At 44.2% G+C, this 15000-nt stretch overlaps 2 protein-coding genes across 2 annotated transcripts in view; both read right to left on the bottom strand.

Moving 5' to 3' along the window:
- aco1 (aconitase 1, soluble) overlaps positions 1–3438 on the bottom strand; it is a 33513-nt gene extending 30075 nt beyond the window's left edge. The window contains 1 exon segment of the mRNA XM_062517065.1: positions 3345–3438. The gene's annotated coding sequence lies outside the window, so the exon portion shown is untranslated.
- A 3817-nt stretch (positions 3439–7255) lies between these two features.
- Positions 7256–15000, bottom strand: part of LOC134059662 (uncharacterized) — a 10538-nt gene continuing 2793 nt past the window's right edge. Inside the window, exon 4 of the mRNA XM_062516106.1 lies at positions 7256–7743. Coding sequence (XP_062372090.1) covers positions 7599–7743 — 145 coding nt within the window. The 3' untranslated portion in view covers positions 7256–7598. The remainder of the gene's footprint in view (positions 7744–15000) is intronic.

Raw genomic sequence — 15000 nt, 5'->3', positions numbered from 1 at the left:
AGCCCTGCCTGTGTGGAGGTTCTATTACCCCAGCCCTGCCTGTGTGGAGGTTCTATTGTTCTATTGTTCTATAGCCCCAGCCCTGCCTGTGTGGAGGCTCTGTTGTTCTATAGCCCCAGCCCTGCCTGTGTGGAGGTTCTATTGTTCTATTACCCCAGCCCTGCCTGTGTGGAGGTTCTATTGTTCTATTGTTCTATAGCCCCAGCCCTGCCTGTGTGGAGGTTCTATTGTTCTAAAGCCCCAGCCCTGCCTGTGTGGAGGTTCTATTGTTCTATAGCCGCAGCCCTGCCTGTGTGGAGGTTCTATTGCTCTATTGTTCTATAGCCCCAGCCCTGCCTGTGTGGAGGTTCTATTGTTCTATTGTTCTATAGCCCCAGCCCTGCCTGTGTGGGGGTTCTATTGTTACATAGCCCCAGCCCTGCCTGTGTGGAGGTTATATTGTTCTATAGCCCCAGCCCTGCCTGTGTGGAGGTTCTATTACCCCAGCCCTGCCTGTGTGGAGGTTCTATTACCCCAGCCCTGCCTGTGTGGAGGTTATATTGTTCTATTGTTCTATAGCCCAGCCCTGCCTGTGTGGAGGTTCTATTGTTCTATAGCCTCAGCCCTGCCTGTGTGGAGGTTCTATAGCCCCAGCCCTGCCTGTGTGGAGGTTCTATTGGCTACATGTGGATGGCCCCTGTGGTGTAGCTGCACCATGAGTGCTGGACCAGCTGAACCCGTTTCTGAGAACAAATAAAGGCTGAATGAATGCATGAATGAATGCATGAATGAATGCATGAATGCATGAATGAATGAACGAGTTACCAGTGACCAGTCAAACCCATTACCCAGCTGCGTGCGTGTTCGTCTATGTGAGTGTGTGTGTGTTTATGTCTGTGTGAGTGTGAGTGTTTATGTGTGCATGAGTGTGCATGAGTGTCTGTGTGTGTGTGTGTGCTCTTGGGGTCAGTTGAGGACAGCAGTAGCTGCAGTAGCCGAGGCTACTCTGTGCCAGCCTCCATGCCAGCCGAGTCACATCATAGACGTGTCATGAGGTGACAGGTCACATTCTGACAGGGTGGTGTGCGTGCGTGCAGACACACACACACACACACACACACACACACACACACACACACACACACACACACACACACACACACACACACACACACACACACACACACACACACACACACACACACACACACACACACACACACACACACACACACACACACACACACACACAATGACAGCCTCTGGCACAGTGAAGCAAAAACAGATAGAATGGTAGAATACTCTGTTATGTGAGCATACGTTAATGTGTAAACCCAAGTGCTAAGCTCTGTCGTGTGTGTGTGTGTGTGTGAGGGGTGGGGGACTGATGCTCTACTCCACGTGTCTCTCGGTTCCAAAGGTGAGTCAAACCCTACACAACACCCAGCACCTGTACTGTGTTCCCTCTATCTCACTCTTTCTCTCACACACACACACACACACACACACACACACTAGGCCACTGACGCTACCTCACATCACACACACACACACACACACACACACACACACACACACACATCACATCAGATCACACTCACACACACTAGGACACCGACGCTACCTCACATCACACACACACACTGTACACACACACACCATGGCATCAACATCACGTCTCACTCTCTCTCACACACATACATCACATCATCTCACACACACACACCAAGCCACCAACATTACCTCACATCACACACACACACACACACACACACACACGTCATATCACACCATGTCTGTGTACATGGCACAGTAGGTCCATGACCCCCTACAGCAGCAGAATCACACACACACACACACACACACACACATTCTGGGATAAATGTCAGCGTGCTTCAACCTGGACTTCACCCACAATCACCACCAATCACCAGCACTGACCGCCCCTGTCTCAACACACACACACACACACACACACACACACACACGTACAAACACACACGCACACACACAAGTGTACACACACACACACACACACACACCAACCCCCTCTGTCTCAACACACACACACACAACTCAACCCACAATCACCACCAATCACCAGCACTGACCGCCCCTGTCTCAACACACACACACACACACACACACACACACACACACACACACACACACACACACACACACACACACACACACACACACACACACACACACACAACTCAACCCACAATCACCACCAATCACCAGCACCGACCGCCTCTACATCAAAGTACACAACTCAACCCACAATCACCAACCCCCTCTGTCTCAACACACACACACTTCTTGTGAGTTTCCTTCTAATTCAAATCGATCATATCGCTTACTCTGCTGCAAGTTAGGGTTCAGGGTCAAGAGTTCAGGGTCTGGGAGCTTGATCGTCTGGACTACAGAAGATAGTCTAGCACCAGGGCCAAAGCTGAGCTACACTGACTGTAGTCATGCCGTTATTCTCTCACAAACAGGGATGAAGCACACCAACTTCAGAGAAAAGTAACTAAAGTTAGTACAGGCCTATCGTTACATGTGACTTCCACTAATCCAAACTAGACACAATATTCATAGCGAGTATCGCACTTGATGATGTTTCACGTAGCCTAAGACGTACTCTGCCAACAATGAACTGTCATACTGTTACATATTAGACAAACTGGACTTGGCTACATGGCTTATCTGTGTGGAACCGCAACGAACCTTGTAAAAATGTTGCAACAGCAGCCTGTTTAGAGTGGCACCTTCTGTCATAGAGCCACTGTTACCTATTAGCTTAGCTTCAACCATGCTAGTTGTTACATCTGACAAAACTCCAATAAACAGCACATACATCTGATCATTTCATGGGCCAGTATGTGTGCGGAGATTAGAGTTTGAATTAGAGCTAACGCTGGCGAGCTACGCACACCAGGACTGAAACAGACCTGTCAGTCAGATCATCTCAATGAAGTGCCAATGCTAATGTTATGTTAGCAACAGTAAAGTCGCAGGACAGGATAGCGTTATATCAAACTCAGAATTGCCCATACTGACATACTACAGGCATGCCGTTCACCTAGAGTAAGGGTACATACGAATCCCTATCATTACACACATCTCAGCCCGGACAGGTGCAGCATTCACCGGCTGGTCGTGTCTCAAAAGCCCGCTTGACTACCAGGAACTAACGTTCACGTTGAAAGGTTAAAGCGTTATCGTTAGGCTTCGTAAGCTATCGCTACTTGTTTTACTGAGAAGTGAATATTCTAGAAACAATATCTAATATCAGGGACATATTTGTAAGTAATTGCTGAAAAGGTATGTTGACTCGAAAGAGTTTAATTGCTACTTACCTAGTGCAGTTGTTTCCTGATCAGATTTCGTGGGAAGTCAACTCCACGCTGAGGTGCACACAAATGATGCACGTATTCTAGGGACATTACGGTAAAGGGATAAAAGATACATCAACGACCACGTAGACGTTTGCCATGTGGGACTAACTTATGATGACATGTGTTCAGAAATACGGCAAAAAAAATAAAAAAATAAATAAATAAAAAACAGGTCAAGCCAAGTTAATAGCAAAATTGCCAAGAGATTAGGCTATACAAATTCCCTGATGAATGCATTTACCCTATATTATGGTACTTACGGTAATGATTCAGCTGTTTAACCATTCAGCTGATCACATTGTTGCTTTCTCAGAAAAAAAAAACACAGTTGAGGTCGTGACGGGTTCATGTGCAGTTTTTGCGGTAGCTCCTGCAAAATGTCTAACCTAATCACATAGGGTATAGGCCAGTCAATCTAGCGTTTGACCCATAACTAATTGCAATAGTAATCATTCCAAGTTTTTTGTGATCCCTAGGTATATCTAATTAACATATCAAAAATCTACCCGTTTATATTTAGTGGAACATACTTTTTTTCAATGTCAAAGGTAGCAATTTCCAATGCATTTTGCCATTGGGATTTACTACTGATGAAATGGGTAAAATGTTAAACTATAGATATCAAATTGAAACTTTCACAGTTGTTTACTCACATTAAGGCAAAGATTTTTTGTATTGCAAGTTTTCTGAAATATGATGTTTAGATATGCAAATGAGACCAGTTTTACCTAAATATGCAATAATTTGCATATATTTCTAGAAAACTAAATCTGAACAGTAGGTACAGTCAGCTTCAAAATAATTGCTGCATTTTGCTTCTATATTGGATACCAAAAGCCTATGCAAAGGGAATATTAGATATTACTTCATATCACCTCAGAAATGAAGAAATCAAGTCAAGTCAAAATCAATGCGTTTCAATGGAAGTACATTATAGAACAAATTATTTTCAATGATATGGTATGATGGAAGTATCTCAAGTCACATGCCAAGTCACATAAGGAAGATATTGACCTTTAGACAACATATCAAGTGAGTTGGCATGCAAATCTCAATGGCAAAATGCATTGGAAATTGCTACCTTTGACCTTGAATAAAAGTATGTTCCACTAAATATAAATGGGTAGATTTTTGATATGTGATGCAGGAGGGTTTAAGGATCAATAAAAAGTATGAACCACTACTATTGCAATTAGTTTAAGTTTTGGCCCTTTTTTGAGCTAGATTGACTGGCCTAATAGGTATCATCTTTATAAGCTAGTTTTAGAAGCGTAGCGTTAGAGTAAAACATAGACATTTACCAAACATTTACATTTACTTATTTGGTGTCGCAGAGGGTGTTGCGTCTGTCCTCCAATGGAAAAGCCTGAAATATTGCTCAACAGAGATCAAGCCATTAGGCGAGCGTGATGTAGCCTACTAAAGTCATTCTGTAGACTCAGTGGTTCCCGAAACACGTTGGCAGTTCCCCTTGGAAAATGAAAATAGTGTCCTACACCACACTGAGAAACTCAAGGTGATGCAAAAGTGGGTGAAAAAACTTGAGGATAAATCTTTGTATTCAGGAGGCTAGGCCTAGTCTATAACATTATGTTTGATATAACTTCACAACTTTTATCTATTTGTACAGACAATTTTATCCGTTAACTTAACACTGTGTGAATGCATAATTCCAAGTGTCATATACTGTACATGCCTTTACTGCTTTGGTTCCCCTGCAGCCAGATAGTGGGATATAGCCTATAGGCCTACAGTATCTCTGCTTCAGCAAGGGAGTTTTGAACATCCTGACAGAAGATCATGCAACATTGCAAGGTTCTTACTTTCTATTTTCCAACATTCTTGTCGCACCGGTGTGTTGGTTCTGGCTGCTGTCTAGAAGTGTGAATTTGTCGTCAAAATCTACCGTGAGGATATTCATAAAGAAATGCATTTCTTGTACATTGCTAGGCCCAATGTATACATCATATGCACTTCACTGGAAAGCCCAAAGTATACTTGCACTTCACTGGAAAGCCCAAAGATGCAAACTCAGTTTACCACTCTCTCTCTCTGAGAGTGTGTCTGTGTATGTGTGTGTGTGTGTGTGTGTGTGTGAGACACTCTCAGTAAATCAGTAAATAAATACACACAGTGGTTTCACTTGGTTTCAGAGTGTGAGCTCTACCTAGTGGCTGAACTATGAACTCCTGAAGCCATCCCTGCAAGCCTGGAACCTAAACGATTATAGTTGTCTTTAGACAAAGGGGAGACATCCAAAAAGGGGGGGGGGTACTTTTTATAGGCCCTACACACACACACACACACACACACACACACACACACACACACACACACACACATACGTATCCATGCACACAGGCCCCTGTATAATCTGGATTATTACGATTTTATTCCGTTAATATGTGACCTTTAACAAGAGAGGAGATGTGACTGGCAGACGGCATGAGCTGTGTGTTTATTTAGAGGAGCACCATGGCAACACACATCCAGACTTTACAAATCAGCAACCAGGCACTCCAGAGAGAGAGGAGGTGCTACACAGCCAATCATAGCGGCTCCAGAAGAGTACAGCGCTGGCACAGCCAATCATAGCGGCTCCAGAAGAGTACATCGCTGGTACAGCCAATCATAGCGGCTCCAGAAGAGTACAGCGCTGGCACAGCCAATCATAGCGGCTACAGAAGAGTACAGCACTGGCACAGCCAATTATAGAGGCTCTAGAAGAGTACAGCACTGGCACAGCCAATCATAGAGGCTCTAGAAGAGTGATGCAGCTCTGGCACTGCCAATCATAGAGGCTCTAGAAGAGTGATGCAGCTCTGGCACTGCCAATCATAGAGGCTCTAGAAGAGTACAGCGCTGGCGCAGCCAATCATAGAGGCTGTAGAAGAGTACAGCACTGGCACTGCCAATCATAGAGGCTCCAGAAGAGTACAGCGCTGGCCCTCCCAGCAGCGTGGTATCGTATAGCCTAGCTCACATCGTGTAGAATAGCTTACGATATTTGCATTTAAAATATATAGGCCCACATGTGAAAGGGATACTTTTAATTCTCCCAGACCCAGAATAGCAGGAATGAAGTTTAGTGTAGTTGATACTGAAATAGCTAATGACAATAACATGCACAATAATATGATTTATAACACACATTCAGTCGATGATGTTTTCAAAGCCTCTGAAGTAGCCCCCTCCACTCAAGTTAAATAGCTTAGAAGCTCCCACCAGGCCTCCCCTGTCCTTTCAGCTGGTGCTGTGGCTGGCTGGAGTCCTGAGGCAGTTTCATCAGAGGCACGTACACACTGGCTAAATAGTACTGGAGAAACACGTATCCTAGCGCTAACTGGCTAGCACACAGGAGAAACAAGTATCCTAGCGCTAACTGGCTAACACACTGGAGGAACACGTATCCTAGCGCTAACTGGCAAGCACACTGGGATGGTGCGGGGCAGGTATCCTAGCTCTACCTGGCTAGCACACTAGAGGAACAGCCTAACACTAACTGGCTAACACACTGGAGGAACAGGTAGCCTAGCGCTAACTGGCTAGCACACAGGGGGAACAGGTAGCCTAGCGCTAACTGGCAGGCACACAGGGGGAACAGGTAGCCTAGCGCTAACTGGCAGGCACACAGGGGAAACAGGTAGCCTATCGCTAACTGGCTAGCACACAGGGGGAACAGGTAGCCTAGCGCAAAGTGGCTAGCACACAGGGGGAACAGGTAGCATAACGCTAACTGGCAGGCACACAGGGGGAACAGGTAGCATAGCGCAAAGTGGCTGGAGCACTGGAAGAATGAGGGACGATCAGCGATCATGGCAGTTCTGTCCTCTTGTTGCCCTGGTGAGGTCAGTGGGGCAGTTCTGTCCTCTTGTTGCCCTTGTGGGGTCAGTGGGGCAGTTCCTTCTTCCTCTTGTTGCTCTGGTGAGGGCAGTGGGGCAGTTCTGTCCTCTTGTTGCCCTGGTGAGGTCAGTGGGGCAGTTCCTTCTTCCTCTTGGTGCCCTGGTGGGGTCAGTGGGGCAGTTCCTTCTTCCTCTTGTTGCCCTTGTGGGGTCAGTGGGGCAGTTCTGTCCTCTTGTTGCCCTTGTGGGGTCAGTGGGGCAGCTCCTTCTTCCTCTTGTTGCCCTGGTGGGGTCAGTGGGGCAGCTCCTTCTTCCTCTTGGTGCCCTGGTGGGGTCAGTGGGGCAGTTCTGTCCTCTTGGTGCCCTGGTGGGGTCAGTGGGGCAGTTCCTTCTTCCTCTTGGTGCTCTCGCGTAGGCGCTGCACGCGGTACGTCCTCCGGGCGAGCGCTCGCTCCTCCTCCTGAACCTCGGTGTCGTCCAGAACCTCCAGACTGGACAGCTGACTGATCACGTACAGCCTGCAGGTCAGGGCAGAGACAAGGGATGAGCACACACACACACACACACACACACACACACACACACACACACACACACACACACACACACACAAGGGACGATCACGTACAGTATAGCCTGCAGATCAGAGCAGAGACGAAGGATGAGCACTATCATTCCCTCAGAAGGAAAACTACAGTAATATACCGTATAGCATGAGAGAACTACAGTAATATACCGTATAGCATAAGAGATCTCTGTTAGTGTAATGAAGGAAAACTGCAGTAATATACCATATAGCATAAGAGAACTACAGCAATATACCGTATAGTGTAAGAGAACTACAGTAATTTACCGTATACAGTGGGTACGGGTTGAGAATGCACCTTCTCCCGCGGGACTCCCGAAGAGATCCCGCAGGCCGTCAAGCCGATTTTTTCGAGGCTAAGGCAATGTACCCAAACAACCACCAGGTGGCAGAAAGTTTCATCCCGCATTTCAAAATGATGAAGATCGCATATCCGTCAATAGTCGACTCCTTAATCTCATTTAATCATTACAATGAAGGTGATGACTGGCGAAATTATTCAAACGACGTTTCAATGAACCATTGTTGAAATGAATGAAAATGGTTATAGAAAATCGCCTACAGCCTAACGCCGACACAGCTGATTCTTTGATTGATTCTAAGCTGTTTTGATGTAGGGGATGGGTAAACTGGCGCGCTACAAACATGCTACCAATCAAATGTAATATTAGTAGGACTAGCCTACTTAGACACTTTAGTCATAGGCAACGTTGCCATGTTAATTTGGGCTAGAAGTGCTTGCTTGTGGTGGCGCTCCTGTCCGCTGCTTCTCCCGAATTGTGTGGCAAATTTGTCAGCAATCAGCTTAAATGTCAAATCATATTTATTTCTCTTTGTCGCCATGGTATTGGGGGAAACGCGGAGAAACGAGATGGTCAGTCCTCGTATTTTTTCTTTGCGTTTCGTTATAAGAAATATATAAGTAATAGTTAGTCTTCTTCCGTAGCCTATTGAACAGATACGGGACGCTCTTTGTTCCGTATTTTAAGGAACTAGGCCTACTCAATGCACACACACTACATTGAAAAACACACAAAGAAATCACTAAACATGTAGCCTACAACCTAATGACACTTTAATGCAGCGTTTCTCAAACTATGGGCCGCAAAACGTGGAGACTGCTGCTGGTCCGCGAGACATGGAGTGAAATTAGGTCCGGTGATCTGATAATTTGCTGCGCAATTGACCAAGCGGACCGACAGAAAAAGAAAGCAAACGTTGCTGCGGAAATGCTTGCTAATTTGATGTGTTTAAACATAGAGCCAAACAATTAGGTGTGTCTGTTATTATGACAATTTTCGAGCATAACTGCTTGTCCATAGCTCAGTGACAGGTGTTAATAGCCTTGCCATAAGCACTGCTGCAGGTGCTTCTTTTATTAGGCTATGCGGTTAGAGCATAAGCGCTTACTCATATAGACTATAACTCAGGGACAGGTGCAAAACCACCAACTGGGATGGATCGAAGGGCAAGCAAGCACTGCCACACAACGTGTCAACACTAAACAGAAAGTTTCCTACGATGGGGAGAAGTGGCCGCAAGGACTGCATCGATAAGATCAACGAATACAGTAATGGTTTACAACCCAGCTGGTATCCGCTGTTCATTCCGACATATCCCCACTCGGCGGTAGGCCTAGGCCTATTTAACTTTTCTTTTTTTTTCAAACAATGTGCCATTCCGACATGAGGTCATTAATAGGCTATTAATGTCATAACTATAGGCTATCATTAGGCTTACTATGCATGGCTGTAGGCAGCTATGTTTAGAGCGAACGTTTCAACTATGTTTGCCATGGTAGACAAAAACACTCAAATAAAACAATAGCCTAACAAATAACTGCATGCGTAATGGACACGGCTCTATATCCTAAATAATTTTCGAGGTTCGCCATTTGGTAATATGACCTATCCTTACTGACAATAATTGAGATTGAGCACAACTAAAGTTGCACGAAGGCAAAATACAGTCCTAAAAGCCTATTCTATATAGCCTGGCCAATATTGTAGATGTGCAAAAGCAGCATTTGCGTGCGTGCTTGCCGGTGAGGTGTAGCCTACAAAAATGAGCATAACATCTGATTATTAAAGTATGGCTATAGGATATAGGCTAGAGAAGAGTTGGTTTAAATTTCAAGTGTAGTAAAAACGTTTGTGCACATCCCCGGTCAAGGTGCAGAACAAGACTAGGCTAAATCATAAAAAAATGGAAAAAGGTTCGCACACTTGAAATCCTTCTTTTTTGATTTTATTTTATTTTCTTTATCACAAAGGAATGACGTTTCGACCGTGTGGTCTTCTTCAGATTAAAATTCAAGTACGTGCGCTATTTAACCCCTCGAGACCGACTGCAGTCTGCTGACACAGCCAGACGACTCTCCCAACCCATTCATTCGTTTTGGCCGATATAACCCATTCATTCGTTTTGTGCGTATATAGATTCCTGCATGCTGCATTACCGTGACCCTTAGCCTACCTTGTGGATGATTTTTTCTCATTGGAATACAGCAGGACAGAATGCCTTTTATCTAACAAACGCAAAAGCTGAGATTGTTGCAAGGACTAGGCTACTCAACAAACTTGTTTTTCGTTTCTGGGAGATCTCGTTATCGTTTTGGATTGTCGGATTTTTATACTTATTGTTTGGACTTATGGACAATGAACTTTGAGGGGTGGTTGTTAGTGCTTTACAAAGCTTTGTGTTAATAAGTGTCGGTCCTCCTATCCTTCAGCTCACTGCGCGATGCAGTTGCGCATAGTGGCCACGAAGTCATTAACTGTTTATGACACAATAGGCCTACATGATATTTGTGTTTTTCGTTTATTAGATTTAATGCATGTTTGAAATGTAAACAGGCCTTCAGTCCGTTAACTTAAGGCCTTCTTTTGCATGGGGTTGCTCGCATGTAACCTAGGCTATTATGTGCGTAGTGGCTGCATACGGTTTATTATAATAAGAGGCAAATTGTTACAGGACAACTTAAACTGACTTCCCAATGCTTCCCCGCAGCACATTACATTTTAATATAGGCTAATATAGGATGAACAAAGTCTATGCTTGCTATATTAAATCCAGTAGCCTAATAATTCTATGTGCCACGTCTTTTCACGATTTCGCAAGTGCTGTAGTAGGCTTCCCAGATAGCAAATCATTTTGGCTTTCCTTTGGCATACATGTGGCCTCTTTGGGCTTTGTTTGGCACAGGAAAAGGCCACTCAAAGGTTTTTGGGCAACCTGTGGCTTAATTATGATCTGCCTTAATTTTGGCCAAGTTATGGATTACGTCTGGTTAGCCAGCCGACAAGGTGATGAGCGGGACCGCATCTCATGACTTGCGCGTGCGTTCTTTGGGCGACCTATGGCTTAATTATGATTTGCCATAATAAATAAAGGGCGCCATGTAATTCTGGCTAAGTTATGGATTACGTCTGGTTAACCAGCCGACAATGTGATGAGCGGGACCGCATCTCATGATTCATGGGTGAGCTTTGGCTGTATCATGGCTTGCCAAAAGAATGCAGAGACCGGGAATTTTGAACATTTGAATTGCCCAGAGAAGAGCCTCCATCAGTTTGCCGTTGTGATAACTGAAGGTATGTAGCCTACATTTATTCTCTTTATCAAAAAGATGTTGTTCTTGTGTATAATAACGTTACGCCTTGTGTTTAATGTAGCCTAAAAAGACGTGTTAGATTTGAAGTAGGTAAATCGAGTACACCCGCTACCTTGGCGAGCAGGCTAGGCCAATAAGCGAGTTAGCGTACCGGTTGGAAATATGCAGACAAAAAAAATATAGCCTTTGCGTATTGCAGAAAGCTCTCACCTTTAAACCTACGAATCCGTTGGCCCAACTTGTTGCTAACTGAGGATCTTGCTCTCCTGGCAGTACATTAATCTCTTCAGGAGACTGTCATTGAGAGCTAGTGCCATAACTGTAACTTCACAACATAACGTAATCAATCACGTAGGCCTAAAGGAAGTTAGATAATTGGAGAAACGCATTTCCCCATGCAGTAGGCCTTGTTCCTTTGTAAAAAAGAATGTCCAATTGTACATTTCAGAATATTCTATGGTAATTAGGCCTAATTTCTCTGGATGTGACAGAACTCTGTTTGGATGTTTTAGGAAAAGGCTGGCTGTCCTATGCATGGTGCTAGGAGGGTGTAAATAGATAGATGGATGGCTAGCTGGGCAAATACACAGCCTACATGACATACCTACATATGTTGAGGATTCAGAACTGCCTTTTTATATTAAATGATGCTTTTGTATTTTTCAGCTCTTCTGCGTGACCTGTTGGTGAACCAACAAATCCTGTTGGACCAGCAGAGGAGCATGTGATACAAATAATTCAAGACCTACACTAATCCATCAAGATGTCCCCCACCTCCAGGCATATTGCCTATTTTCCCCTGGGTGACACACAGGTTCTGGAGGCCTTGGAGGGTGACCTGGCAACCCAGCGGGACCTTCGTCAGGAATTGGTGAGCTGCTTTGATTTCTCTAAGAGTGGGTAATGCTGAATGAATGGTAAAAATATTATGGTAATACAACCGGACCGGTTATTTTTCTTTTGTAGGTCATCACTATAGGATTGGCAGGGGGAGCCGATGTCAAAGATTTCTTTTTTTTTGAGAAACTGCATCTGAAGGCAGTAGTGATGGGTAAGCATTTAACTGTTCATCACTGTTTATTACAAGCATCCTGTTCTAGGCTCTGATAACTCTTTTCCAAAAGCTCCTGCACCTATATGCGGATTCTGTCAGACAATTATTCTTAGTAGAATTTAACAGAACTGAACTTCCAGAAAACTTCCTGAAATGTTTCTTGGAGACACAGACACACAAACCTATCTCCCACACTATGAGTTCTATTGGAACTTGCATCGTGAAAAATTGCTGTTTAAACCCAGTTATATCTGTTAAAATCACTGACACACACTTTCTTTGTGTATGTCTTCAATTTCAGATGCAGTGAGGCGCAATCCAACCTGCTCGGCTGCTACGGATTTACAGATCGGCTACAAAGGCTACGAAGAGATGGTTTTACTGGGCGCGATGTGAGGAAAAAACGTCAGCCGGCTCCCAACCAGGAGCTGCAAACTGAATGAATACCAATAAAAAACAAAAATTCACTTTAAAATACATTGTCACATTTTTTATGCATAATCCACATAGAACATAATTTAACATTTTAACTTATGAGCCTAGGATACTAGGACATTTTTGCGTAACTAATCCACATAAATAAATAAATAAAAAAGTAATGAATTGATAAATTAATTAATAAATAGCTATACTTTGGGTCAGTTATGGCATCACTGTGGGTCTGTTATGGCATCTTTTTGGCAAGGTTTTGGGATTTTGGCCACTCTTTGGGATACTTCTGGCTACATTTTGGTATTCCACAATAGGTTTTGGCTGGGCTTTGGCCTGTTTTTGTTTTTCTTTTGGCATGCCTAACTTGGGCCAAATTTGGGCCGTACATCATTCCAAAGCTTTGCCAAAATGGCATGCCAGTTTTGGCCCAAATTTGGGCCATAATGATTTTGCTATCTGGGTTCAAACATCGACAAACGTCTGTGAGACTACCCATTTCATGAAGAGCAATTGTCTTGTGCGATCATTCCCCCTCCCCCACACTTGTCTGACCAGTTCACTAGACATTATAGCCTACCTATATGCGGCATTGAGGACGATTTCCTCCCTTCCCCCTCTCTCTAGACAGACACTTCCTGACACTAGGGCTCGGGATCATGACATCAAAACTTCGCGGGCACAGCCACATTGGCAGCTTCACTCCTTAGTTTACTATGGATTACTATGGATTTACTCCCGCCTTTTAGTGTGTTCCTGTTACTTAGTTTTTGCCTTCTTGGTAGTATGTTGCTGTGTAGTGGGGTGTAACAGTGCAACCCACGATCGCACGAGGAAAAGAATAATTCGCTACTATATTTCTGCTTCTTGTCTTGTGCATCTAAATGAATGGATATTACGTTCAGTGCGCTACCAAATGGCGGCGATATTCCTAGAATGCAAGCGTGTGCCCGAGTCCTATTATGTAAATGTAAAATGTGTGTGTGTGTGTGTGTGTGTGTGTGTGTGTGTGTGCGCGCTGAACCACGAATTCACATATTAACCTTTCTTTTCAGCAGAAATCGCAATCATAAAAAAATCGCAAAACGTTTTCATAAAATAAAGCCTCTTGTCTTAATGGGTTCCGGAGGTTCGTAGAGTGAGTTTTGAACCCCGGTCGCTGACGTATGATTTAGATGCCTCAACCATTTACGCCACAGTTCGAGTGTCAATCTCTTTGCACTCAGCCAACAAATATAAAGGATTCAGTCAGTCGAGTTCATTTATTCGCGGCATGCACTTGAAACGCCGATCAAAAGTTCTGACATGTTAAACTGACGTTAGTCATTAATTCACCACATGATAAAATGCTGTTATATTGACGCACAGTAGCCCACGGTAGTCTGTGATAAAGTGCTGGGTAGCCTAAGCTACCCAGCGTCGCCGGTTAAAATGAACATGCCTCCGTTTTAAAATAGCCTATAGGCCTACACATTTCTAAGTATTCCTTGCATAAATGTAGCCTAAATGTCTATCTTGTCCATCTCTTTCGTCTTCGCCTTGACAATAATAGCCTATTCACGGAAATGCGGTCTTGTAACCGTAATGAATTAATGAATTAATCTAAGGTTGCCTATATCGAGTCTTTCAGGTTGAATTGAAGGCTTCTAAAACCATTTTCATTAACTTCAACAATGGTTTATTGAAACGTCGTTTGATTATAATTTCGCCAGTCATCACCTTCATTTTAATGATTAAATGAGACGGATATGCGGAGCATTTCTCTCCCTCTCCATTGACCAAAACGTTGCTCTGGCATCTCTGCTGGACTGACTGAGTTATAGGCTACGTCGAGTGAGAGAGCCAGCTGTGCGGTAGGCTACGCTGTAAAACATTCGAAAACTCTGAAACTGCAATCTGACATGCCGAGCGTGATGTCTCTGTTCTCCGCTTGTCGCCAGCGCGGTGTCTTCGTGTTTTTCCGTGTTTTCCGGTATGAGCCGAACCTTCATTTTATTAAGGCGGTCTTATGTTGCCCCCTTGCGGTTGCAGTTTTAATTAAAGTCCCGATGCTTCGGGAGTCCCGATGTGCGGGAAAGAAAGGAGCATTCTCA

This window comes from Sardina pilchardus, chromosome 16 (genome assembly GCF_963854185.1).
Source record: "Sardina pilchardus chromosome 16, fSarPil1.1, whole genome shotgun sequence".
Lineage (NCBI taxonomy): Eukaryota > Metazoa > Chordata > Actinopteri > Clupeiformes > Clupeidae > Sardina > Sardina pilchardus.
The sequence above is the reverse complement of the archived record's forward strand: the minus strand, read 5'-3'. Positions and strand labels throughout refer to the sequence as shown.